The 27,809-nt window shown below is 40.7% G+C and overlaps 2 protein-coding genes and 1 pseudogene across 3 annotated transcripts in view; 1 reads left to right on the top strand and 2 right to left on the bottom strand.

Annotated features, from left to right (window-relative positions):
• Window positions 1–4,469, bottom strand: part of MBTPS2 (membrane bound transcription factor peptidase, site 2) — a 38,772-nt gene extending 34,303 nt beyond the window's left edge. For both annotated transcript variants that reach the window (XM_047844778.1, XM_047844779.1), the window contains exons 1-2: window positions 4,269–4,469; window positions 811–959 (exon numbers count right to left, since the gene is read on the bottom strand). In XM_047844778.1, the coding sequence (XP_047700734.1) occupies window positions 811–959; window positions 4,269–4,343 (224 nt within the window). In that variant the 5' untranslated portion in view covers window positions 4,344–4,469. The remainder of the gene's footprint in view (window positions 1–810; window positions 960–4,268) is intronic.
• A 2,665-nt stretch (window positions 4,470–7,134) lies between these two features.
• Window positions 7,135–27,809, top strand: part of SMPX (small muscle protein X-linked) — a 104,371-nt gene continuing 83,696 nt past the window's right edge. The window contains exon 1 of the mRNA XM_047844208.1: window positions 7,135–7,209. The gene's annotated coding sequence lies outside the window, so the exon portion shown is untranslated. The remainder of the gene's footprint in view (window positions 7,210–27,809) is intronic.
• Window positions 18,706–20,161, bottom strand: LOC125157463 (keratin, type II cytoskeletal 8-like; annotated as a pseudogene).

Here is a 27,809-nt window from a genome sequence, read left to right as displayed (position 1 = left end):
CTATTTTGCTTGCTTTGATTTGCTATTGCATTTTCTGCTTTTTAATGACCTGTTTACATTTAGCTCTGTAACATGTGGTGCTAAAATTTTAGCAAAAAGGAATTTAGACAAAGGCCCTTTACACCCATACTAGAAATTCTGTCAACTACAAAATGTGTTGGTCCTTAGGGTGGCCCAGAGATCATTATAAATCTCCTAACAATAAACTATATGCTCCTTGATTAAAAAAAATAATAACTTAAAAGGAGTATACCTGGCATGGCCAGGGGACTCCAGAACCCTGCTGCTACAATCTGGCTGATCATTTTGCCTAGTGGTTTGTGCATATGCTTTACTGGCTGTGAAATATTTTAAATACCATTACCCAGGAGGACTATCAGAAAAGAAGTATAGGGGAAAGCCTGAAGACTTTTGGGTATCCTATGACTCCCAGGACCCTTGTTTCTATGTGTTATGATAGGGGACAGAATTCTACAGAATTAATTTCATGATGGAAAATGTTCCAATTTTTTGGCATTTCTATTAGTGAATAACTTACACAGCAAAGTGCACAAGTGTCAAATGTACTGCTCACTGAATTTTTACGTGTGCACCCATGTACTACTATCCAGATAAGGTATAGAACCTTGATTTTTGATGTATGCAAAAGCACAATGATGTAATCCCATTTAAGTTTATAGAAAACCAGACGTTTTATACTGTCAATATTTTAAAACTCAGTAGATTGAAAATGATGGAAATAGTTCATTTGACAAGCATTTCTCATGATCACAATGATTACTTTAAACCAAAAAGAAAAATGAAGAATACCACTGGTAAAGCATCCTCGCTTTCCGCCGTCCCCAACTGTAAAAGGCACGATTGAAAACAGCAGTTTGCCACCTTATGTGAAATGGGGAGATGCTCAATCCATTGTTTTCCAACCAGTCTTCATAAGAATGCTTAAAATACACAGATGACTAGGAGAGAAAAAGTTCCACATCACTCAGTTTTGAAGAACATGTATGATGTTTAAGAAAATCAAAAAGAAGTCTTTTCTACAGGAAAGGAAGATACTGACTGCCCAAATACTTATAATTTTAAAGCTGTATGTTTCTTTTTCAGGATATTAAAGATCTCAGACTAGCTGGTCTGTTGAGGTTAGAGTCTGGCAAACTATGGCCTGTAGGCCAAATGTGGTCTACAGCCTGTTTTTTTTGTTTTGTTTTGTTTTTTTGTTTTTTAGGTAATTTCTACGCCCGATGTGGGGCTCAAACTCACAGCCCCTGAAATCAAGAGTTGCATGTTCTATCAACTGAGCCAGCCAAGTGCCCCATACAGCCTGTTTCTTTGTATAGCCTATGGGCTAAGGATAGTTTTTATACTTTTAAGGGGTTAAAGACAACAAAAAACCAAGAATATGTATCAGAGAGCCTATGTGGCTCACAAAGGCTAAAATACTTATCATCTGGCCCTTTACAGAAAAAGTTTGTCAAAGTTAGAACAGCGCTGTCCAATAGACATATGTGAGCCACAAATGCAAGCCACATATGTAATTTTAAATTTTCTAGTAGCTGATTTAAAAAAGTAAATAGAAACAGATTAATTTAAACATACTTTTTAACTAAAAATATCTAAGATATTATCATTTCAATATGTAATCTATATAAAAAACCTATTTAAATACTTTACATTTCATTTACTTATTTGTACGTAAGTCTTTGAATGCAGTGTGTTACAGCACATTTCAAATTTAGACCAGCCCCATTTCAAATGCTCCATGACCACATGTAGTTAGTGGCTCCCACACTGGACAGCAGAGGTCTAGAAGCCTTGTTATCACAGAAAGAGGTCTTGTATTATAATCTAAAAAGACCTCCAACCAATCCAACTCAGAGGACAGGTTAGCTGCAATCAGTGCTTTCTATCCTCTTAGCAACCACTCTGAGACCTTAAGCTGCCTTTGATCATGTGGAAGTACAAAACTTTTATAAAACCAAATTGTTCTTAATAACTTACATTTTTCAGGGTTGATGGGATAGCTGCTTATACACACCCGAACAAGTTTTATCTTTAGGGAAGTTTGAAGTCCTTGAGTAATGTAGGATTTTGGATGATATAAGGTTGTTTTATATACCCTGACAATGACCCCTTTTACCCCTCAGTTACAGTAAATACAGTTAAGTATTTTATCATATTGATGCCCATCCATCTGAGGAATTTGTTTGTAAGATATTTCAGTCCTATCACAATCATAAAAAATGACCTGACTGATACAGGTATCCGTTTGTCTTTGGATCTATAATGTCCTCTGTTCTCAGTCTTCAGGTGAAGTTTTTCAACCTGCTTGTTTTCTGAGACTTAGAAAAGTAGAGTGACACGCCCCTTCAGTAGATGTCTACTGAGGAAATCCTAGAAGAACCAAACGTGGAACAACAGATCAAGTTAGAAGAAAAGAAGCTGAAGGTACAGACTCCTAGAGCTTGAGGTCTCTCCATTGCCCAGACAGTGACTCTGAGTGAGAGTGAGGTCTTTTGCTCAAGGAATAGTACTCTGTTGGGGATCTAGGGGTTGTTACTGAAATTAAAGTAACCTCATCACCTCACACACTTGACCAGAGACTGGAGAGGTTTGAAAAGTTCTTCTTATTTTGGATTAAAATTTTTTTTAAGTTTATTTATTTTGAAAGAGAGAGAGAGAGAGTGAGCGAGCACAAAGGAGGGGCAGAGAGAGACGGAGAGAGAGAATCCCAAGCAGGCTCCACGCCGTCAGCACAGAGACTGATGCAGGGCTTGAACTCACAAACTGTGAGATCATGACCTGAGCTGAAACCAAGAGTCTGATGCTTAATTGACTGAGCCACCCAGATGCTCTTTATTTTTGATTTTTGTCACATATGCAACATGAGGAAATGATGTGGCTTTGTTTTTCCTAGACAATAAAATCACTGTTCAAGGAAGCAGTGGTCTGTACTGCTTATGATAGGCTAAACACTATGCCAAGTACCTGCAGAGGAAGCACCAAAGGATCTGGTAAAGATTCAGATTTTGATTCTGTAGGTCAGGGAGAGGGCTGAGATTGTACATTTCTGAAGAGCTCCCTGACGACGCAAGAGCTGCTGGTTCTTGAATTTCAGGTGAAGTAGCAAACCTTTACGTGTGTGAGCTAACGTAATCCTTTCTACTATCTCAGAAGATCCTTACTTTTTGAAAATGAAGAAACCCAGGCACAGAGAGTAATTTGGCCAAGGCACAAAGGTTGGGAAGTGGCTGAACTCAGCCGTTGTTCTAAAGACTCTATAATCTCCTCACTTTGCAAGTTTAAATGCAACAAAAAAGCACAAGTATCATTTCATTTTACTGTTACACGTAAAGCACACAATACTAAATTATAATATTCTTTTTAAAACGGTATTCATAACATGAAGGTTTTATTAAACATTTGAGAACGGTATTGTGGAATAAACTCTGTATAATGACTTTACCTCCCCGCCCCACCTCCCCCATTCAATTCCAAAGGTTGCTAGAAGCATGTGGTCAGACAATTGTGCAGAATTTTTGCTACCCTTCCCAAGTAACTCGAGTGGACCGTACACCCAGGGCGTATGTGTGGGGTGGGTACAGGGTGCAGATTAGAAGTGGAGTAGTCAGAAACTAGCTATCTAAATCCTGTTACCTGATGATGCTACTTTGAAGTATGGTCCATAGACTAACAGCATTGGTAGCACATGGGAACTGGTTACAAACGCGGAATCACAGACCCCGCCCCAAGCCTGATTAATCAGAATTCGAATTTAAACAGGAACCCTAGACGACTGTATGCACTTTAAAGTTTGAGACTACAGGTTTAAATTACAACTTGATTTAGATTCATTCCAGTACGAGAGTCTTTGGAGGGTCGTGGCCTTAAAGACAATGAGGGAAAACAATGCCTTTCCTAAGTGACTTTTTATTTTCCTCCCAGGTGCACTGCCGCGGGGTGTGGTATCGGCCCGGCCCCCCCCAAACCCACTACTGGCGCCTCCCGGGCAGGAGGCCCCGAAAGCGGCGGGGCCTGCACTGCCCCGCAATGCGACTGCGGTAGCTGTGCAGACCGCCATACCCCTGCCTGGGCCCCGTGGTGTTTTATTTACTCCACGAGGCCGGGGCGCCACGCGGAAAGGCGCACGTGGGTATCGGCCGCGCGGTTTCCAGCCCGGGAGGCGCGAGGCAGGGGAAGAGAAAAGGCCTCGGGCCTTGCGCCTCAGCCCTGGACACCGCGGGCTTCGGCTTTAGGCCCGAGGCCCTCACCTTCAGCACCAAGTCGGTCAGGTAGACGGCAGTCCAGCCGCCCACCACCACTACCACCAGCGACACCGGAATCATGGCAGTGGCGGAGCCAGCGTAGGGAAGGCGAGCCCCGGCGTCTTCCTCCCTGGGAGCTGCAACCAGCTGAAAGCTCGGCGCCTACAGCCCCAGCATCCGCGCAGGAACCAAGCTGCCACCGGTTCCTTTCGCGCGGTGGCGCCGTTTCCCTCCGGACGCTTTCGAATAGCACACACAGACGGACTTGTACGCACCGGAAAAGGGTGCGGGGGCTTATTTTCATGGGACACTGGGGCGCTGAGGTCTGCGTGTTTGCTGGGCTCCTGTTGCCAGCCCTCTAGCGATTTCTTAGGCTTTGGCCCTCCCTGCTGTTGGCTATCTATACTCTCTGGTTCTGGCCTTGGGTTTGCCATTCCTTTTTTTTTCCAAATGGAATAGGATTTATGACAAAATTATTAATAGATACAAAGGACATTTTATGATGATAAAAAGGTCAATCATTCAAGAATATCTAAGAATTATAAATGTATATTTACTTAACAAGCATGTGAGGCAGAAATCAACAGAACTGAAGAACAGACAATTCAAAAATAATATTTTGAGACATTAATACTTCATTTTTAACAATACAGCAATAATTAAAACCATAATTAGAAGATTAGGGAAATAGAAAACTTGAACAACACTGTAAACCAACTATATCTAATAGACATATTTAGATCACTATGTTCAACAACAGAATACACATTCTTTTTAAGTGCACATGAAACATTCTCTAAGATAGACAACATATTGAGCCATAAAATAATTCTCAATAATTTAAAGAGACTGAAGGAGTACAGAATATATTATCTGACCACAATCTAAATGTAGAAATCAATAATAGAAGAAAACTTGGGAAATCCACAAATATGTGGAAATTAAACAATACATTTTAAAATAGCGGACTAAGAGAAAAATAATCACAAGGGAAAGTGGAAAATTTCTTGGGATAAAGGAAACAAATGCCATTCCTTTTAAGCTAGTGAGAGGTTGGGGTCATCTGAAGTAATAATCATCTTCACCTCTTAAACCCTGTCATAGGTATCCAGATTTAAGTTAATTGTGTTTCTTCTATTTTTAAAAATTGAAGTGTAATTTACATATAACTAAACCATAATGCAGGTCTCAACTGTCCATTTCTATTAGTTTTGATAACTGTATATGTCTGTCTATCCTAATCAACACAGAGAACGTTTTCATCTCAGAAATTTCCTTCCTGTCCCTTCCCAGTCAGTACTTGCCCCCTTACCCCTGTTCTAATTTATTTAAACTTTATGTAACTAGAGCCATACAATCAGTACACAATTTGGTGTTTGGCTTATTTAGCTCAACGTACTATTTTTGAGATTCATCCATGTTGATTAGATTAGGTTCATTTAGCAACCCCTTCCATAATATAATTTGAGATTGGTGCTATGTTTTAAAATTGGAGCTCTGAATATTTGCACAGATTTTTATGCCTATCTATATATGATTATATATTGACCTAGAGTAGTGGTGCTGAGCCTTTGACTGTATAAAAGGATCATTGCAGGGCTTTTAAAATTTCGGATGCCTTTTTGCAGCCTAGACTAATTGAATCAATCTCAGAGTGGGACCCAAGGGTCAGTATTTTTTTTTTTTGAAGCTCCTTAGGTCATTCCACTGTGCAGGCAAGATTGAGAATCACTGAACTGGATGACTTCTAATGGGAAGGAAAACTCATAGAGTGTTTTTCTGCATTCTCTCTTAATGTTCATGTCTTTGTAAGTTAACTTTTCTGGAAAAGCATCATTAGCAATAATAATACCAGTACTAATATCGAGAACATAATAATATTTAATAACAAGTATCCCAAATAAAAATGGACCCTCAACAGCCCTCAAAGAAAAAAAAATGATAGTATAATACTAGAAAGCTGTATTACAGATATTGCTACTAATTTGTCTTATTTTTCTATCCTTTTCCTAAAGTTTTAATGATTTAACACCATGTCCTTCTAGCTTCAAGAGATCTTATGACTCAGTTTTACATTTCTTTGCATATATGTATGGATATGTGTTGTTACAAAATATTTCAACTTATGTTGGACATAACTGGGTGTAAATTATGAAAGTTTATATTCAAGCACTCTGTGACCACACAGTTTTCCATGTACAGGTGCCCTGACAGTCTTAGTGCAGTTTTAGGTTTTGATAATTTCAGAAGTATAATTGCTGCAAACTTGTAAAAACCATCACTTGAAAGTTTATTTAAATTTCTTTTACATTTATTTCATTTTGTGAATTTTGAATAACTTTAAATTTCAAGTTCTTTAGTCTATCAACTGAAGATAACAAACATTGAAACAAAAAATTGAAATACATTTATTCTTCAAAAATTCCCAAGACTAAAGCATGAAAGAAATTTAGGTATTTTTACTTTCAAATGATGTTTTAAGTTTGTAGAATTAGTAATTCTGAAGCTATTAATGCTTAAAACTACACAAAGACTGTAGGTAGGCTGTTGTGTTTGAACTGACCTTTGTTCATTCTTACATAATGACTGTAGTTTTTAACACTGTTCTTCCCTTGGAAGAGAATATTAACTTAAGATCTTTTTGTTAGGCTGAAGCCTTGTCTAGGCTCCTTGCTGGGACAAGTACCAGCTACTGTGTGGCCATCTGATTACCCAAAATATGTTGGAAATGAGTTGATTGTGTTTTTCTGTTCCCACCCTAAAAATTTACTTATTCAGCTGACTTGGTGTTCTCAACAGGGACCCAGCAGTCAAAACAAAACATTGAATTGAATCCTGCTGGTTTCTGGAACTTATCAGTAGTGGAAGCCAGCTGGTGGCAGCTGAAGAGACCAGTTAGAGGATGCAAGATGGAGGCTAAAAACTGCCTGAATTCCATAAGATCGAGGTATTTTTTTCCTTCAAATAAATTTGTGACGTAATTTACAGATCATTTCGGGTTTCTTTCAGTTATGTATGTATGTATGTATTTAAGGAAGCTCTACAGCTAATGTGTTGTTTGGGCTCACAACTCCAATATCGAGTCACATGCTCTACTAACTGAGCCAGCCAGAGGCCCCTGTCAGGTAACAATTTTAAATAAAGGACACAGAGACAAACTTTTATTCATACAATTTTAATTTATTGTATTATTTTTAGAGGGGGCACTAGATTTTTATTTTGGCTGAATGCAAAATAGCCTCAAATTAAAAATCAATATTTGGCTGAAGCAAAATATATAATCATATAATGAACTTCTGAGATACCAGAATCATCATGAAATATAGCATTAGATATTAATTTTTAAATATTATTATTAATTTATTATTAAAAACATTAGTATTCAGATTTTAAAATAAAGTTTGATGTTTTATGCTGGAATTAAAAAAAATTTTTAATGCCTATTTATTTTTGAGAGAGAGAGAGAGAGAGAGAGAGCGAGCATGAGCAGGGAGGGGCAGGGAAAGGGAGACACAGAATCCGATGCAGCTCCAAGCTCTGAGCTGCCAGCACAGAGCCTGATGCGGGGCTGGAACCCATGGACCGTGAGATCATGACCTGAGCCGAAGTCGGACTCTTAACCGACTGAGCCACCCAGGCACCCCTGGAATATTTATTTATTTATTAAAATTTTTTTTAATGTTTATTTATTTTTGAGACAGAGACAGAGCATGAGCAGAGCAGGGGTAGAAAGAGAGGGAGACACAGAATCCAAAGCAGACTCCAGGCTCTGAGCTGTCAGCACAGAGCCCGATGTGGGGCTCAAACTCAGGAGCTGTGAGATCATGACTTGAGCCACCCAGGCGCCCCAATGGAATATTTATTTCTTATCAGTGTGAGCTGATAGTTTGCTTCTCAGGTCATTACACTGTGCATTTATGACACTAAATTATACTAGTCAGAATGAGCTAGGTTATCATGCTTGGGTAACAAATTCCAAAATCCCAGGGGCTAAAAACAACAAAGAATTATTTTTTGTTTCTACTATGTATCCATCATGGGCTGGCACGCTGGTGGATAGTCCATCATTTTATCATGCTTACATCTCACAATGAGCTTCAGAGTTCACTACAACAGAGAAAGAGAAGACTAGAGTAGCTACCCCTGGCAGTGAAGTGCTACAGCCCAGAGGTGCACACATTACTTCCACTCATGTTTCATTAGCCAAAAGTAGTCAAATAGTTGTGCTTAATGTAAAGGGCAGAGGGAGTGTAATCACCTGGAAGGAGAGAAGAATACCTGGAAATAAACAGTAGCATTATCTACCACGGAAGTAGATATTCACTTTCACCTATGGAGGGTATAATCGCACATAATGTTTGCTTAGTGCTGCCATTATGGGGTACTGCTAGTATTGATGCGGCCACACAATTTATTAAGCCTTCCCTTTCTCTTTAATAGGAACCAACCAAGGCAAAGACGTCCTCATTTTAAATCTTAGTCCTGGTATGGTTCCTGAAGGTGGTGCAGTTTGGTTGAAGCAGTCCCACAAATGGAAGTTTCTAGTACCAGTTGAAGAAAATATTTTATGAATCTATTCTGAAAGTGCTGCCTTCACTTATGTTTTAATCCTAATATATGTAGATTTTTTGCCAGCAATTGCTGCTTTACATTCATGTAAATAATGTTTGTCCTTATAAACCTTGGCTCTAAAAATGTGCAAATAGAGCAATATAATTGGCTTTCAAGAAACCAGTCATCTAGGTTTTTCCATCTGCATTTCATTTTCATTTCATGTACATGAATGTCTGCATCTTTCTGGAGTGAGAAGAGAATCTTTTCAGCAGCTATCATGTAAGAAGTACTTGTACTCTGAAAGCATCAGTTTGGTTACTTCTTCCTCAGGTTCCAGCAAGCAAAGTACTTTCTCTGCAAACAGTTTTAATAAGATATATTGTTTCCATCTAAAAAGCATATTAGTTTGGTTTTGTTTAGGATGGCTTTTAAACATGTAGTGGCTGCTATTCCATGTTGTTTCAACATCTTGTCAAATGTATGACAAGGCAATTCCAAAGTCTTTGGACATCGTGTACTTTTGTCTTTGACTGAAGTATGAGGAAGTGGCTCACTATCCTTCTGCTTATAGACAGTGATAACTGCTTTCTGATTATAGCACTAAAGTGTGATTGAACAAAACACTGTATACTTCTGATTCCTAAATCACTTTCAGCCTTTAGCATGTCTGTTCTATTATTAATAATAGTTGGCACATTGTAAAACTGATTTTCCATCCTATAAGTAGCTCTTCAGTCAGAATGTATTATGTTGATAGCTGCGTGAGGCCTCAGCAGTCTCTGAACAACCGAACAGCAGCAGAGTTTAATTCATTATTAAACTATCATTTCATCAGACTTAAATATGACCTGTAGTTGTTTCTGCATATCCAAATGTCTCATGTCCTAGGTAAGGTAGCACATTTAACAGTATCATGGCCTTTCCATCTACAGCAGAATACTACTCGAGGACTTTTTTGAGAACACATTTTTTAGAAGGAACTTAAAAACTAGCATTTATAGATTCAGCAAATACAAAAAAAATCCTTCATCTTCAACTACTGAAAATAGTTTATAGTATCTAGTAGGAGATGTCAAATTATGGCCTAAGGCTCAAATCTAGCCCACTGCCAGTTTTGTAAATAAAGTTTTATTGGAACACAGCCATCCTCCTCTGTTTGTGTATTATCCCTGGTAGTTTTGCACCACAACAGAGTTGAATAGTTGTGACAGACACCTAATGGCCTGCAAAGCCTAAAATGTTATCTGGTCCTTAAAAGAAAAAGCATGCTGACCTATGGTCTATAGTAATATTGTCAATAAGATTTTTCTTTTACTTTTAGCTTCCCTAGGCATAGAACTATAAGGAATTCTCTTCCTAAAGCTTTCTCAAGAAGCCTATTATTTTGAAATTTAATAAGTGGCAATAAAATGTGGTTTTGAGATCTCATTTTGCTTTAATACTTTCTTTATTCTTCATAAACTTTATATTATTTTTATATATAAATTGAAGATGATTTATCAAGGATGCTGTTGAACAGGACTTTGGAATTTTTCCTACTTGTGAAATTTTGAAGTGGCAAACTGATTTCCTGCAAGATGTGAAGAATTCCTTAGTGACACTTTTTTCTTGTAAGGCTTGTAACGTAAGTGGAAGTGAAGAACAAAAAATTAAATACAGTTGTTAGAGTTTTAGAGTTTGTTGCCACAGCATAACCTAGCAAAAGCCAAGCAATGTAGATTCTTAACTGGTTTTCTACATAAGCTTAATAGTTTTAAAAATTATAATTATCACAGCATTTTACTCTTCAGTAATGGGTATACATTTGCTAATCAAGTGATGGATTTAACCTTAGAAAATACATAAAAAATCTTTTCACCTCAAGTTATTTTAGAATCTGTGTATGTTTGAAAGTGAATATTGGGGTGCCTGGGTGGCTAAGTTGGTTAAGTGTCCGGCTTTGGTTCAGGTCATGATCTCATAGTTCGTGGGTTCAAGCCCCGCATCAGGCTCTGTGCTGAGAGCTCAGAGCCCGGAGCCTACTTTGGATTCTGTGTCTCCCTCTCTCTCTGCCCCTGCCCCATTCACGCTTTGTCTCTCAAAAATAAACGTTAAAAAATTTTGTTTAAATAAATAAAAAAGAAAGTGAATATTTTCAATACATGCAAGTGACACACCTTATTCATATTATTGACATTGTTTAACAAATTATATATGATGATACCTACTCCATCATATGATCACTGGTTGTGCAAATTTTTAGAGATTCCAGAAATGATGTTGAAGTAGGCATTTGGCCATATAGGGGAGGAAAAATAATTTTCCCTACCCTTCTAGGTGCTTGGCTAAGAGCCCCGCCCCCCCAATAAAACATTAACAGGAGAAAAGCAAACAGAAGTTTAATAATGTGTATACCTCCTATATACATGGGAAAGATCCAGGAAAACTGAGTAACTTCTTGAAATGGCCCAGGCTATCACTTTATTTATTTTTATTTTTTGCTATTTTTGTTATTTATTTATGACAAACATCTCACACCCGCGATCCTCTCCAGTCAGAAGTTGTTTGAAATGATGCTGGTGGCCTTGGCTAGTCTGCAGCTGAACCAGGCTACCATTTTAAATATCATATTCAGCTAAAGATAAAAGATGTTGGTGGGGGGAGCCAGTTATGGGAGGTTACCAGGAAAAGCACAATAAACAAGGGTAAGGTTGTTAAGCAGATTTAAGTTGTTGCCTTCTGCACTGATAAGAGTTTCTAGAGATTGAGAATCATTCTCCTCTTCCTGGTACAGAGAGGGAGACAACCCTACAAATGGAGATTTGCCTTGTAACTGTTTCTTTCAAAGGGTAACTTCTGTTCAGTTTCAGAGCTTCTCCTGTATCTGCTGCTTCTTAAAAAATAGTTTAAAATAATCAATATGCTGAAGAAGTATATTCTGGAGTGTTATCTTTTGCTGAACTTCAGCCTTTTGGACTTCTAAAGGCAAGGCCCAGGGGGAAACAACATCCCAAACCCCAAGTTTCAAAGTTTAAACAAACTTCAGTGCGTCCCTGTTATTTAACGCAGCAGGCTTTAAGAGTAATCTCTTACTGCTTGTCTGAAAACATCTTGATTTCCCTCTTATTTTAGATTATAGTTTCATAGGGCATATAATTCTAGTTTCAAACTTGTTTTCATTCAGCATTTTGAGAATGTTACTTATTTTCTGGTTTCCATGGTTGCTGTTGAGAAGTCTGGCATCAGTTTAACTGTCTCTTGTTTTAGGTAGTCTGTCTTCCTTCTAGTGTTCCACTTTGGCGTGTCTAGATGTGCATTTCCTTTTTATTTAACTTGCTTGCAATTTGTTAGCATATCGGTCAGAGTCCAGGCAAGAAAACAGAAACCATTCTAGGTACTTCAAAACAGAGAGGATTTTATAAGGGAATTGGCTACACATATAGTGGAAGGTTAAAAGCGGAACAAAGGTGAAGTAGCTGGGAGATTAGAAAGCATAAAGTAGCTAGCCTATCCCTAGGGTTCAAGGCACCAAAGGGAGGAGGTTATGCTACCAGAACCTTGGGGGGTGGGGTAGGGGGCCACCATCCCATGAATGGTTGGGCTGGATGGTTGGAGGAAATATGGCTAAGGGCTTGTGGCCAGAAGGAGAAAAAGGAAGAGAGCAAGTATGAGAAAAACTTCTGCTATTACCCTCTTCCTACTTATGATTAGGTACCAGTGCCTCTTATTGGTAGAATCCAGGAGGAAGCCACCTGCTAAAGGAGCCTGGAAAAGCATTTTACAAACACCCAATCCCAGTGCTACTTTGCTAGGGATAGAAAGATGAATGTGGAGCTGAAGGCTAGGTAGGTACCCAGCACTATTCAGCTTGTTGAATTTTAGGATTTGTCATCTTTATCAAACATGGCAAATTCTTAGCCATTCTTACTTTGAATATTCTTTTTACCTTGCTTCCCCCCCCATGTTGAAAGTCCCATTAGATGTAATTGCTTTTTATCCTCCATGTCTTTTCCCCTCTCTAATATTTCCCATGTCTTTATCTTCCTGCATTCTGAGTAGTTTCTTGAAATCCATCTTGCAGTTCATTTTTTAAAAAAGTTTATTTATTTATTTTGAGAGAGAGAAAATGTACTCCAACAGGGGAGGGGCAGAGAGAGAGAGGGAGAGATTGAGAATCCCAAGCAGGCTCCATGCTGTCAGCCCAGAGCCTGACGTGGCACTAGAACCCATGAACCGTGAGATCATGACCTGAGCTGAAGTCAAGAGTCGGACGCTCAACTGACCAAGCCACCCAGATGCCCCTCAGTTCATTATTTCTTACTTCAGTTGTGTTTAATCTGTTGTTCTGACCAGTCTATTGATTTTATAATTTTAATTATTTTATTTTTAATTTCTAGAAATTATATTTGTTTTTGTTTCAAATCTGGCTTGCTTTTTTAACTTTCTCTTCCTTAGCTATATTTTCAATTCTACATATTAAACATGTTTATTATATATTGTGTATCTGATGATTCCAGTAGCTATAACATTGGCAGTTCTGATCGTTTGTGTCTGCTGATTATTGCTCATGGTAGTGTTTTTTTTTTCTCCTTTTTTATTGCAAACTCCTATTTGTTGTAATTCTATCTGGTGGAAGTAATTAATGCCTGAGCTTAACGTAAGTTCCTCCAGAGGGGATTGACATTTACTTTTGCCAAGTACCTAAGAGCCCCACTAACCTGATGGTTTACTTAAATCCAAATCATTAAGGTACAGCTTTTTAACGTCCCAGTTAGGTGGATTAGAAGTGTGATGTCCAGTTGTGGTAGGCTGCTTCTGAAATGGCTCCCAATGATCATTGCCTCTTGGTAATCATGCCTTGTGTAATCCTCCCTTTGTGTGTGGGCTAGGACTAGTGATATGCTTCTGATAGATAGAAGACTGCAAAAATGAGGGGTCATAAAAGACCATGACTTCCATCTTCCTTATTCTCTCTCCCCCCCCCGCCCCCACCCTCTCTCTCAGGTTCTTCTCACTTGCTTATTCTAATGAGGCAAGCTATTGTGTTACAGGCTATCCTGTTGAGAGGCAAGGAACTGGGGGCAGCTTCTGGTCAACAGCTAGTGAGGAACTGAGGCCTTTAGACCAACAGCCTGAAGAAACTGAATATTATCCACAAGTGCATGAGTGAGTTTGGAAGCAGATTCTTCCCCTGCTGAGCCTTGAGATGACTGCCATTCACCTGATGACTTGACTGCCTTCTTGTGAGAGACGCTGAGCAAGAGGACCCAGCTAAGTTGCACCCAGATTCCTGACCCACAGAAACTGTGAGATCATAAATGTTGTTTCAGGCCACTAAATTTTAGAGTTATTTGTTATCCAGTAGTAGATAAGTATTACACCAATCACAAGCAGTAATAGTCCTACTCTACTCTGTACAGGTTGAGCCAAATCTGTGTAACTATTTCCCATCATGGCCATGATTCCTTAAGAGGATACTGGAACACACCAGAAAGTACCCAAAGGAAGACTGTTGGAAAATGTGTCTGGAAAATATGTTATATGAACAACAGGTGAATGAATTAGGGAAGTTGTACCTAAAAAATTTATCTATTATGATTTTTCACATTTTAAAAAAAGATGGTGGAAAAGAAGTCTAATCTAGGAGCAATAGGAATTATCAAGACTTATAGGCTCCAAAGCTTGGAGGCCAGTTTGTAATCAGAAAATTTCATGAGAGGGGTGCCTGGGTGGCTCAGTTGGTTAACCATCCGACTTTGGATCAGGTCATGATCTCATCATTCATGGGTTTGAGCCCCCCATCAGGCTCTGTGCTGACAGCTCAGAGCCTGGAGCCTGCTTTGGATTCTGTGTCTCCCTCTCTCTCTGCTCCTCCCCTATTCATGCTCTGTCTCTCTCTCTCAAGAATAAACATTAAAAAAATTTAAGAAAAAAAAATTTCACGAGAGATTTTTTTTTCTCCTCAATCTATAGCGAAGGCCGAAGTTTCTTCTTCAAGGTAACACTCTGGGGATGATTGGTCATGTCTAGTTCACTCAGTGAGGCCCAGTTTCCACATCTCTGGGCGTTATCTTCTGTCTCTACTGAAGGTCCATTAAAATAGCTAAGGTCAGCAGATGACATCAGGGCAGCTGCCAGTTTTAGAGCTTAGCCCCCTCACTGAATTTACCTTTTATCATCCTGAATTTTTTTAAAAGATTTTATTTTGAAGTAATCTCTATGTCCAATGTGGGGCTTGAACTCAAGACCCCTAGATCAAGAGTTGTATGCTCTTCTGACTGAGCCAGCCAGGTGCCCCTCATCTTGAATTTTTTTTAAACCTCTGAGGATTTCACTTACTTTCCACTACCTCAATCATGCATTTATGAAATATTTAAAAGACTTTTCTAACCTTTCATGTATTTTTGTCCTAGGAACATTTTCAGGATAGCTAATATGCCATATTACCGGAATTGGAAGTCCCTACAGACCTTTTTAAAAACTGTGGCAAAATATACATAACATAAAAATTACAGTGTCAGCCATTTTAAATTCTTTTTTAAAAATTTTATTTATTTTGAGAGAGACAGCATCCAAGCAGGTGCCACAATGTCAACACAGAGCCTGATGTGGGGGTCGAACTAATGAACTGTGAGACCATGATCTGAACTGAAAACAAGAGTCGGCCACTTAACCGACTGAGTCACCCAGGCATCCCTGTTTCAAGCACTTTAAAGTGTACAATTCAGTGGCATTAATTGTAGTCACAATGGTATATAACCATCATCACTATTTCTAGAACTTTTTCATCATCCCAAACAGAAACTCTGAAACCATTAAATAACAGCTTCTTATTCTCCACTCCTCTCAGCCCCTGGTAGCCTCCTATGGGCCTTTTCTAAAGGGATAAGTTACTGCAGATCTTTAAGAATATATCTGCTGAACCTCAGGTATTCTCAGATCCTACGTTGATAAAAAAAAAATGGTCAGAGACTATAAATTTAACATTGGCGAGTTACACCAGGGAAGTGCTATTGATTATTTCTGTCCTCTGTGCCCATGACCAGTTCCTTTTAAAGTTGACATGTGCTGCCAATATTCATATTTTAGGAATTTGCAATTTAGCTTTTCTGCCATTCTCCAGAAGCCCTGCTGTTTCCCAATTTCAGCTTTATAATCTTCAGCCAAAAACATGCTGCATAGAATTCCTCGTATAGGCTAGTAGATACTGCTAAGAGCAAGGTCAAAGCTTACTGCATTTTAAGTGAAGAGTCTGTTATTTGTATGGGTATCCACTCTCATTAAAGAGTAATAATTACTCAGTGGTACCATTTCCCTAGGAAAGTTTAATTAACTTCATAACTAAGAGTGTGTGAGAAGATGAGATACATGACTGGCTGAGCATTCTCTACTTCTCTCTCCATAGCTATCTAGCAAAGAGAATTTTATCTTTGCTCTCCTGTTTGAGATCTTTCAGGATGCAGAATTGGGAGAGCAAGATAGACTTAGAAAGAGATGGACCTGAGAGGTGGTGCTGAGCAAGAAGAAAAGATTTAGTGAAAAGCCAAGTTAAACCTGGGATTAAGGTTGAAAGAAGGGAGACAGAAAGGAAAAACTATGTGCTGGATGGCAGAGAGAGTTTGGGAGTCTGGTTAGTGAACTGGAGAGCAGAGGAAAGCTGACTCTTAGCGCTGTTTCTATAGTTATGATTCAGATCTCCTTTAATATTCTTCTTTAATTTCATGTTTTTCCTTTATTTTGAGATGTTACTCATGTATAGTCAAGTGCACAAATCTTAAGGATCGAGCTTGATGACTTTTTACATATGTCTACTATCATGAAGCTCAAGATAAAAAACATCCCACATCCCACATGTCTTCCTCATCCCCTTCCCAGTCCACTCCCTAAGAAGTTATCACTCTTCTAAGTTTCTTCTATCACCACACATTAGTTTTTGTGTGTTTTCTTAACTTCATAAAAATGGAATCATATATACTCTTTCTTGTATGCTTTATTTCACTCAACATTACATCTTTAAGACATCAATATTGTTGCAAGTGACAAAAGCAGGTTATTTCTTAATTTTTATTATTTTTTTAATTTTTTAAGTCTTTATTTTTGAGAGAGATAGAGTGCGAGTGGGGGAGGAACAGAGAGAGATGGAGGCACAGAATCTGAAGCAGGCTCCAGGCTCTGAGATGTCAGCCCAGAGCCCTATGCTGGGCTCTAACTCACAAACCATGAGAACATGACCTGAGCTGAAGTCGGCCGCTTAACCAACTGAGCCACCCAGGCACCCCTCATTTTTTTTTTATTAAAATCAGGTTATTTGCAGTATTCCACAAATTATTTATCTGTTGTATACTTGACAGATATTTGAGTGTTTCCAGTGTTTGTCTATTATAAATGCTATGACAATTCTTGTATATATGTATGTGCTGGTAGATATAATCACTCACTTATGTTGGGTGTATATCCAGGTATGGAATTACTGGGTCATAGAATGGGCATACCTGTATCTTTAGTCTTTGTTGTTAAATATTTTTCCAAGGTGGATGTACCAATGTACATTCCTACCAGCAATGTGAGAGAGTTCTAGTTGCTCCATATCCTTGCCAGACTTGATATTTAAAACATCTCTTTAAGCTGTGTTGAGATATTATTGACATACAAGGAGTTGAAAGTTTTGGTCCTTTAATTGTAGTCACCTTTAATGTTCATTGAGAGGCACAAGCAGAGAATAGAAGTCCTTTTTAACTATTTTCATTGTTAAACTCTGCTTCACTATAAAGAATTCTGTGCAGGGGCACTTGGGTGGCTCAGTCAGTTAAGCATCTCACTCTTGATTTTGGCCCAAGTCATGATCTCACAGTTTGTTAAGATCGAGCCCCATGTTGGGCTCTGTGCTGACAGCACGGAGCCTGATTCAGATTTTCTCTCTCCCTTTCTCTCTGCCCCTCCCCAACTTGTGCGCATGTGCATGCGCTCTCTCTGTTTCTGTCTCTCTCTCTAAGTAAGTAAATAAACTTAAGAAAAAACAATTCTGTACATAGACTGGTACATGAAGCCTTGGAAATTCTCAGGGTCACAGGAGATCTGAGGTTTTGGATTTGTGCAGATTTAGTTCAGCTGTTGAAGTAAGCACATACTTGAGAAGAACTGAAGATCACTGTGGTCTTGAAGGTAAATTTTTATTCAGTAAAGACAGAAGAGTAGCTCTTAAAAGACAGATGTTTCAATAAAGACTGGCTAAAGTTGGCAAAACTGTCGGAAGAACAGACTACTGCATCTTTTTGTTAGGCCAGTTGTTAAACTTGACTATGTACTAGAGGCCTCTGGAGAACTTGTTAAAACACAGCTCACCACTCCCATCCCCCAGAGTTTCTGAGTAATCAGGTCTTGGGTGGCAGAGGGGGTAGAGAATCTGCATTTCTAACCAGTTCCCAGGTGATGCTCATGCTGCTGATCCCAAGACCACACTGTGCTCTGTGAACCACTGAGGTCCCTGATTGCAGTGTCCCAGTGAGAGGCAGTGGGGGTGAGAGGTTGTTGGATTTAGGATATATTTGGAAGGGTCAAACCAATGAAACTTGATGTTAAACATTGTGATCCTAGGTTGTTCTTTAAGTTTGTTTCCCATTTGTGTGTTTTTGCTTTTTAGGTTTTTATTTTATGTATTAATTTATTTAAAAAAAATTTAGGGGGGTTGGAAGAGCCATCTGAGGCTTTATTTGGGATTGGCTTTTAGCTGGGGGCATGGGCAAGAGGGGGTACCCAGGGCAGCAGACTACCCCAAGGGTAGGCTGAGGGCCAGGGTGAGCCTTAGTGGGTCTCCTATTCCTGATGCTCCCCATGCACAGCTTCTTCCCCCAAAGGCTCTATGGCAGCCTCAGGAGTGGGGTGGGTGGGTGGGAGGGACTACAGTGACTGTTCATTTGGACAGGACATCAGATGATTTGTACATCAGCTTCCCATCATGGGTCTTGATCTTCACAACCACGGCCTTGGAGGAGCTGACTCGGATGAAGAAACTGGAGCCCTTCCACATCTGAAGCTGGACTGGAAAGAGCCCAGGCTGTAGTTGAGGCCAGGGCTTCTAAGGCCCCCATAGGCTGAGCTCAGCCCACCTGAGTAGTTATGTTCTGCATCCCACACTCCAGCTGGCTCTCCTCGCCCTCCAGCAGCTTGCAGTATAGGTGGCGATCCCGATCTCCAGGGCCCACTTAACATTCATGGGCTTGTGGTACTCCCACAGCTGCCACACCATATCCTGCTTGCCTTGCTGCAGGGGAGCCTCCAGCTTGGCCAGCTTGGCATTAGTGTCCTTAACCACCAGCTCCCCACACTGCTCTGCATCAGCAATGGAGGCCTCCAGGGAAGCCCTCTGGCCTTTGAGGCCCCCAATCTCAGCCTGGAGTTGACTGATATTCTGGCTCATCTTGGAAATCTCCATCTTTGTATGATAGCAGTCATCCCTGTGCTTCTCAGCCAATATATGCAGCTCCTCATACTTGATCTGATATGTGGTCTAGGCCTCAGCTTGTCTGCAGTTGGCAATGTCCTCATATTGAACCTTGACCGTGGCGATAATGCTTTCCAGTTTCAGGGAACAGCTATTGTCTGTGGACAGGACCATGGACGTGTCTGAGATCTGAAACTGTAGCTCACGAATCTCCTCTTCATACAGCTGCCTTAAGAAAGTAATCTTGTTGGTGAGCCCTTCCAGGTGAGACTCCAGGTCTACCTTGTTCATGTAAGCTTTGTCTGCATCCTTCTTGATTAGGACAAATTCATTCTCCATGTCTGCACACTCTTTGATCTCCTTGTACTTATTCTTGAAGTCCTCCACCAGTCCCTGCATGTTGCCAAGCTTTACCTCTGGCTTCAGCTTCTCCTGGCCCAATGTGTCCAGTTGCCGCCCAGGGTTGTTGATGTCGCTCTTGAACATGTTGTCCATGTTGCTCTGAGCTGTTTTCTGCTGCTGCAGGAGGCTCCACTTGGTCTCCGGAATTTTGCTCTGCTCCAAGTGCCTCACCTTGCCGATGAAGGAGGCAAACTTGTTGTTGAGGGTCTCGTTCTGCTCCTTCTCCTGGGTGCTGACAGCCTGGATGTTGGGGTCTACCTCCAGCTTAAGGAGGCTCAGTAGGCTCTGGTTCACGGAGACAAGCATGATGTGCCCCATAACCCTGGCCCTGCTGTAGCCCCTGACCATACTCATGCTGGTGCCCAGGCCACCCCAGAAGCTGCTATTGCTGCTCATATAGGAGAAGGCTGAAGAGTTGATGCAGGCACCAGGTGCACTCATGTATGAGTGGCTGCTGACGGCCCCGGGGGCTGGAGGTGGACACCTTGTCAGAGGTCTGGGTCATTCTGATGGACATGGTGGAGGCTGGACTGGAGGCGATTAGGCTGTATGTGACAGAGGTTCGAGAAGGACACAAGATGCTGCTTCTATGTGGACGCTTTTTAGTTTTTTTACTTTGAGAGACAGTGCAGTTTTCTTAAACATACAAGCTCTAGGTTCAAATCAATACTCTACCACCTATCAATTGTGCAATCTTACACATTAATTCATTTCTCATTTATAAAATGTGGATAGTATGAGCAGGGGTTTTTTGCAAGAAATAAATGAGATACCTCATATAAAACTTATCAGGAGGTGCCTGCCTGGCTCAGTCAGTAGAGTGTGTGACTCTTGATTTTGGTGGTGTGAGTTTGAGCCCCACGTTGGGTATAGAGATTACTTAAAAATAAAATCTTTAAAAAAAACTATCATGGTATACAGAATATGGACTTTTGATTGCTTCAAGTGGGCAAGGAGACACTTAGATATTATAATGAGGGTTGTAAAAATAACTGAGAAGAAAATTCTTTTTTTCGTTTTCAAAAAAGATTTTATGGGAATGCAAGCTGGTGCAGCCACTCTGGAAAACAGTATGGAGGTTCCTCAAAAAACTAAAAATAGAACTACCCTACGACCCAGCAATTGCACTACTAAGCATTTATCCATGGGATACAGGTGTGCTGTTTCAAAGGGACACATGCACCCCCATGTTTATAGCAGCACTATCCACAATAGCCAAAGTATGGAAAAAGCCCAAATGTCCATCGATGGATGAATGGATAAAGAACATGTGGTGTGTGTGTGTGTGTGTGTATATATATATATATACACACACACACACACACACAATGGAGTATTACACAGCAATCAAAAAGAATGAAATCTTGTCATTTGCAACTATGTGGATGGAACTGGAGGATATTATGCTAAGTGAAATTAGTCAGTTAGAGAAAGACAAAAATCATATGACTTCACTCATATGAGGACTTTAAGAGACAAAACAGATGAACATAAGGGAAGGGAAACAAAAATAATATAAAAACAGTGAGGGGGACAAAACAGAAAAGACTCATAAATATGGAGAACAAACTGAGGGTTACTGGAGGGGTTGTGGGAGGGGGATGGGATAAATGGGTAAGGGGCATTAAGGGATCTACTCCTGAAATCATTGTTTCACTATATGATAACTAATTTGGATATAAATTAAAAAAAATAAAATTAAAAAAAGATTATATTAATTTATTGCTTTTTTAACGTTTATTTTTGAGAGGGAGAGAGGGAGAGAGGGAGGGAGGAAGGGCAGGAGGGACACAGAGCATGAGTGGGGCAGGGGCAGAGAGAGAGGGAGACACAGAATCTGAAGCAGGCTCCAGGCTCTGAGCTGTCAGCACAGAGCTGATGTGGGGCTCAAACCCACGAACTTTGAGATCATAACCTGATCCGAAGTTGGACGCTTAACTAACTGAGCCACCCAGGCAGCCCAAGATTTTATTTTTTTTAAAGTAATCTCTACACCTAAGGTGGAGCTCAAACTCACAACCCCAAGATCAAGAGCCATATGCTCTACCAACTGAGCCAACCAGGTGCCCCTCCATTTATTTTCTAATATTTTTTTGATAACTGAGAAATTTGCAGAAAGCTAATTTTAAAACTTTCTATTTTTATCGCCTTTACACAAAGCAAATGTTGTGTCAATAGTAATTATAATTCTGATAGGTGACTTAAAAAATTTAGCTTGTACGTTCTGGACAAATCTTGTATAATGTGTACAGTATTCACAATGGAAATTTTATCCATTTGGATTTAATGGGTTTTGGTGAGAACTGCAAACTAGATAGTTGTACTTGGCACTGAAAATTCTTCATTATTCAGTTATCTTATCAGTGACACAATTAAAAATTGCTGAATTATTATCTATTCAACTACAAAACTGCCAAAGGTCAAAATCTCTGATACTGGTTTTCAGCATATGGACAGGCCAAAGCAAATGATGCAAAAATTTTAAAATGTTTTCAGATCTCAGCAAAATTTTGGCCAAGCAAAGTTTTCATGCAGGAAACATTATGCAAGCATCTATTTTTTATTATCCCTTCAGAAAATGGAATTGTCCACTATATAATAATACATAATTCCAGCAAACTCTTCTGCATCCCATTAGTTATAAAATGAACTAACCATCAAAAGGCAGTCATCTGTAGCAAAAGCATTTTATCTTTGTAGATGCAATAAAGGTTTCATTTCCTTTGAAAAATAGGCAGAGATTATTTTCCAGCAAAATGTTAACAGTCTCCTTACATGCTATAATGATACAGGCTTATTATTTTCTGTTCCAGTGGTTTTTAAGGGGAGACACCTATCAGAATCACTTGGAGGATGGTGCATCTTCAAAATACCCCTGGTCCTGGGCCGCCTGGGTGGCTCAGTCAGTTAGTGTACGACTTCGGCTCAGGTCATGATCTCACCATTCCCGAGTTTGAGCCCTGCATTGGGCTCTGTGCTGACAGCTCAGAGCCTGGAGCCTGTTTCAGATTCAGTCTCTGTTTCTGCCCCTCCCCCACTCATGCTCTGTCTCTGTCTCTCTCTCTTTCAAAAATAAATAAACATTAAAAAAAATTTAAGACCAAACAAACAAAAAACAGAATACTCCTGGTCCTGGGCCCTGGCTGGATGCAAGGCTGGGACTCTCTGAGGCTGAAGCATGGACATGTTTGTGTTTATATGTTTTTTAGCCTCCCATAGGACCTCCCTTTTGGGTCATGTGGCAGTTTGGATAATCTGAAAGCCCTTCTTCTATAGAACACCTAGAAGTGCTGGATAAAATAAGGCAAGTATCTTTTTTTTTAAGTTTATTTATTTTTGGGGGGCACCTGGGTGGCTCAGTCGGTTAAGTGTCCAACTCTTGATTTCTGCTCAGGTCATGATCTCACAATTCATGAGATTGAGCCCTGCATCAGGCTCTGCACTGACAGCGCAGAACCTGCTTGGGATTCTCTTTCTCCCTCTCTTTCTCTCTCTCTCAAAATAAATAAGTAAACATTTTTAAAAAGTTTATTTTTTCAGTAATCTCTACTACACCCAACGTGGGGCTCAAACTCATAACTCTGAGATCAAGAATCACATGCTCTTCTGACTAAGCCAGCCAGCCCCGCCATTTTATTTTATTTTATTTTATTTTATTTTATTTTATTTTATTTTATTTTTTAAAGTTTATTTACTTTGAGAGTGTGTGTGTGTGTGTGTGTGTGTGAGAGAGAGAGAGAGAGAGAGAGAGAGCGTGCAAATGGGGAAAGAGCAGAGAGAGTGGGAGAGAGAATCCCAAGCAGGCTTTGCACTGTCAGCACAGAGCCTGACGTGGGGCTTGAACTCATGAACTGTGAGATCATGACCTTAGCCAAAGCTGGATGCTTAACTGACTGAACCACCCAGCTGCCCCGTGCCTCCCCTTTTTAAAGTCTATTATTTTTTAGAAGGCAAGTATCATTTTTTAACCATTTTTATTTTTTAATGTTTATTTATTTTGAGAGAGAGAGCAAGAGCAGGGGAGGGGCAGATAGGGGGAGAGAGAATACTAAGTGCAATGTGGAGCCTGACATGGGGGTCGATCTCATGAACTGTGAGATCATGACCTGAGCCAAAACCAAGAGTCAGACACTTAACCAACTGAGTCACCCAAGCACCTGTAGAAGGCAAGTATCATTTTAAATGCATAGTAAGAAAAATACTTCAAGGCCAAAATCAGAGCTAGACCTATAGTTTCACATGGTAAGCAGCTGCTGACACTGTTTCCCCCAGAAGAGGAAGAGAGAACTCCTACCTTTGCAACCAAGTTGGTTTTAACAACTTTTCAGGTCCAGAGAAAAGGGTCTGGGACCAGACAAAATGGGGAACTAGAACTAAGAACCTTGTATAAACTTGGGACTCTGAGAGGGCCACAGTGGAGTAGAAAGCAAAGCCATCCATCAGCTGAGGTAGAAAACAAAGAAGCTTGTCTACCCTTGTCTGAGCTTTGAGTGGGGGGTGGGGGTGGAGAATACACATACCCCAACCCCCACGCACACACATATGTACTTACAAATATATCCATGGGAATAAATAATCATCGACTTTCCTCAGGGTAGTTTTCAGTCTGAATTTATATTCTATGGTCTGACAGCCCCAAACTAGGAAATTAGTTTAAGAAATAGTTGCAGACTGGAACATTTTCAGGGCTCTTGGAAATAGCAAATGCAGGACTTCTCATGAGGGGCACAATCAAGTGAGACAAAACCATGATTGTAGGGGACTGTGGAAGTAAGTTAAGCAGAGACCAGGTGTTCCTGGGGTGCTGAATGGCTGAGACAAGATGGACTGTCTAACCTTGGGCAATCACCCTGCTCTCTGCATAGTGACTGCCTTCTCCAAGTGCCACTACTCTAAGGGTTCAAAGGTGTACCCCTAGTCTGAGAATTTGCTCAATAGGGTGAGAGTGAACAGGTAACTCTTTTGCCACCCTATCCCTAGCATATAATATAGTTAGAACCTTGTGTAAGAAATTGCATATAGGGAGTACTCCCTCTTGCTGCTTCCCTTGAACTCTGGAGTTGACCCAGATTAGGGGCTGGCCTTCAGCCATTACCTGTAGATGTGAGGTCAAGCAGCCAGTACCTCCATGGGAATATGAGTTCATAGGCCAAAATAACCAGACATCTAAGGAGTACAGATACCTCAAAAGGGAAGCAACAATTTATGCTGGAAATCATGTACCAATTGTAGCAGAAATACTAATAAGCCAATCAAGGGTTTTAAGTAAATATGAAAGGACTTCCCGTTCCAGTTAGAATGTAGAAAGTTGCAAGATACTGCCATTCCCACCCTATCAGGAGATTCTAAAGCAACTGCCTATTGAAAGCTGCTACTCTGTTCCAGTAAACTGTAGAGCAGTAAATGCATGGGTAAATGTAGACAGGCTAAGTTTGACAAGAATGGTGATCTATGGTAATATTATTTACATGCTTATGCTTACATTTTATTCAGTACCATGCAATTTTATCTTGAAACTGCTTAGTCAATTAGGGGTAAGTTGGAGGAGATGTAAAGGTGAATACATCACTAACAGAATTATTTATTAATTTGTGGTTCATTTGTAAGACTAAAGATTGTTCAAACAGACAGCTGTGAAATTTTCCCTAATGCTTTGTCATGGAGGTAAAACCCCAAATGAAAATCAGTGTGTCAGCATTGTAGTACTTCAATTGGCTTTATAAGAAGAGCCATCCAAATTTTAATTTATTTAGCATTATTTACTTCACTTGCAGATTGTTTTTAAAAACTGGATTGGCCTATTTAACCTTTCTGGATTCAAACATTCCACGTGGGAGAGCTACATGGCTTTGAGGTAGGGAATTGTCTTGAAAAGCTTTGTGAAAACCCAAGTGTCAATCAAAAACAAGAATTGGTAAGTAATGGAGCCATAGAAAAAAGCATAGTGCGCTAGGTAAACATGGGTAGTGCCTTTCTGTGCACTGTCCTAGGGAGAGAGGCGTCAACAAATATCCAAAATGCCTGATACCTCAAATGCTGAAATTATGTCAGGCTAATAAAACCTGATTTCATTGTGGGGAAAAGATAGTCTCTTCACTAAAGGGTGCTGGGAAAACTGGGTGGCTACATGTAAAAGAATGAAACTAGACCACTTATTAAAACCACACACAAAAATAAGCTCAAAATTAAGACCTAAATGTGAGACCTGAAACCATATAAATCCTAGAAGAAAACACAGGAAGGGGACACCTGTCTGGCTAAGTTAGTAAAGCATATGACTCTTAATCTTGGGGTTGTGAGTTTGAGCCCCATGGTGAGTGCAGAGATTACTTACATTTTTAGTCTTTAAATATTTAAAAATGTTTTATTTATTTTGAGAGAGAGAGTGTGCATGTGAGCAGGGGGAGGGGCAGAGAGAGTGGGAGAGAGAGAATTCCAAGCAGGCTCCACACTGTCAGCACAGAGCCTAACACAGGGCTCAAACCCACGAACTGTGAGATCAGGACCTGAGCTGAAAACTAGAGCAGGACACCCAACTGACCAAGCCATTGAGGTGACCCTTTTTAAAATCTTTAAAAGGGGAGTTGCGGCAAGATGGCGGCTTAGGAGGACGCTGGGCCCACCGCGCATCCTGCTGATCACTTAGATTCCATCTACACCTGCCTAAATAACCCAGAAAACCGCCAGAGGATTAGCAGAACAGAGTCGCCGGAGCCAAACGCAGACGAGAGGCCCACGGAAGAGGGTAGGAAGGGCGGCGAGGCGGTGCGCGCTCCACGGACTGGCGGGAGGGAGCCGGGGCGGAGGGGCGGCTCGCCGGCCAAGCAGAGCCCCCGAGTCGGGCTTGCAAAAGTGGAGGGGCCGGGCGGACTGTGTTCCGACAGCAAGCGCGACTTAGCGTCTGGGAGGTCAGAAATTAACAGCTCTGCTCGGAAAGCGGGAAGGCTGGAGGACAAAGGGAGGGAGAGCTGCTGAGCCCCCTGACAACAGAGCTCAGTTTGGTGGGGAACAAAGGCGCTCGCCAGCGCCATTTCCCCCGCCCATCCCCCAGCCGAAATCCCAAAGGGAACCGGTTCCTGCCAGGGAACTTGCTCGCTCCGCGCAAACACCCAACTCTGCGCTTCTGCGGAGCCAAACCTCCGGCAGCGGATCTGACTCCCTCCCGCTGCCACAGGGCCCCTCCTGAAGTGGATCACCTAAGGAGAAGCGATCTAAGCCTGCCCCTCCTGCCCCCGAGCACCTTGCCTACCCACCCCAGCTAATACGCCAGATCCCCAGCATCACAAGCCTGGCAGGGTGCAAGTAGCCCAGACGAGCCACACCACCCCACAGTGAATCCCGCCCCTAGGAGAGGGGAAGAGAAGGCACACACCAGTCTGACTGTGGCCCCAGCGGTGGGCTGGGGGCAGACATCAGGTCTGACTGCGGCCCCGCCCACCAACTCCAGGTATACACCACAGCACAGGGGAAGTGCCCTGCAGGTCCTCACCACGCCAGGGACTATCCAAAATGACCAAGCGGAAGAACTCCCCTCAGAAGAATCTCCAGGAAATAACAACAGCTAATGAGCTGATCAAAAAGGATTTAAATAATATAACAGAAAGTGAATTTAGAATAATAGTCATAAAATTAATCGCTGGGCTTGAAAACAGTATACAGGACAGCAGAGAATCTCTTGCTACAGAGATCAAGGGACTAAGGAACAGTCACGAGGAGCTGAAAAACGCTTTAAACGAAATGCATAACAAAATGGAAACCACCACAGCTCGGCTTGAAGAGGCAGAGGAGAGAATAGGTGAACTAGAAGATAAAGTTATGGAAAAAGAGGAAGCTGAGAAAAAGAGAGATAAAAAAATCCAGGAGTATGAGGGGAAAATTAGAGAATTAAGTGATACACTAAAAAGAAATAATATACGCATAATTGGTATCCCAGAGGAGGAAGAGAGAGGGAAAGGTGCTGAAGGGGTACTTGAAGAAATCATAGCTGAGAACTTCCCTGAACTGGGGAAGGAAAAAGGCATTGAAATCCAAGAGGCACAGAGAACTCCCTTCAGACGTAACTTGAATCGATCTTCTGCACGACATATCATAGTGAAACTGGCAAAATACAAGGATAAAGAGAAAATTCTGAAAGCAGCAAGGGGTAAACGTGCCCTCACATATAAAGGGAG

Source organism: Prionailurus viverrinus, chromosome X (assembly GCF_022837055.1).
Source record: "Prionailurus viverrinus isolate Anna chromosome X, UM_Priviv_1.0, whole genome shotgun sequence".
Taxonomy (NCBI): domain Eukaryota; kingdom Metazoa; phylum Chordata; class Mammalia; order Carnivora; family Felidae; genus Prionailurus; species Prionailurus viverrinus.
The sequence above is the reverse complement of the archived record's forward strand: the minus strand, read 5'-3'. Positions and strand labels throughout refer to the sequence as shown.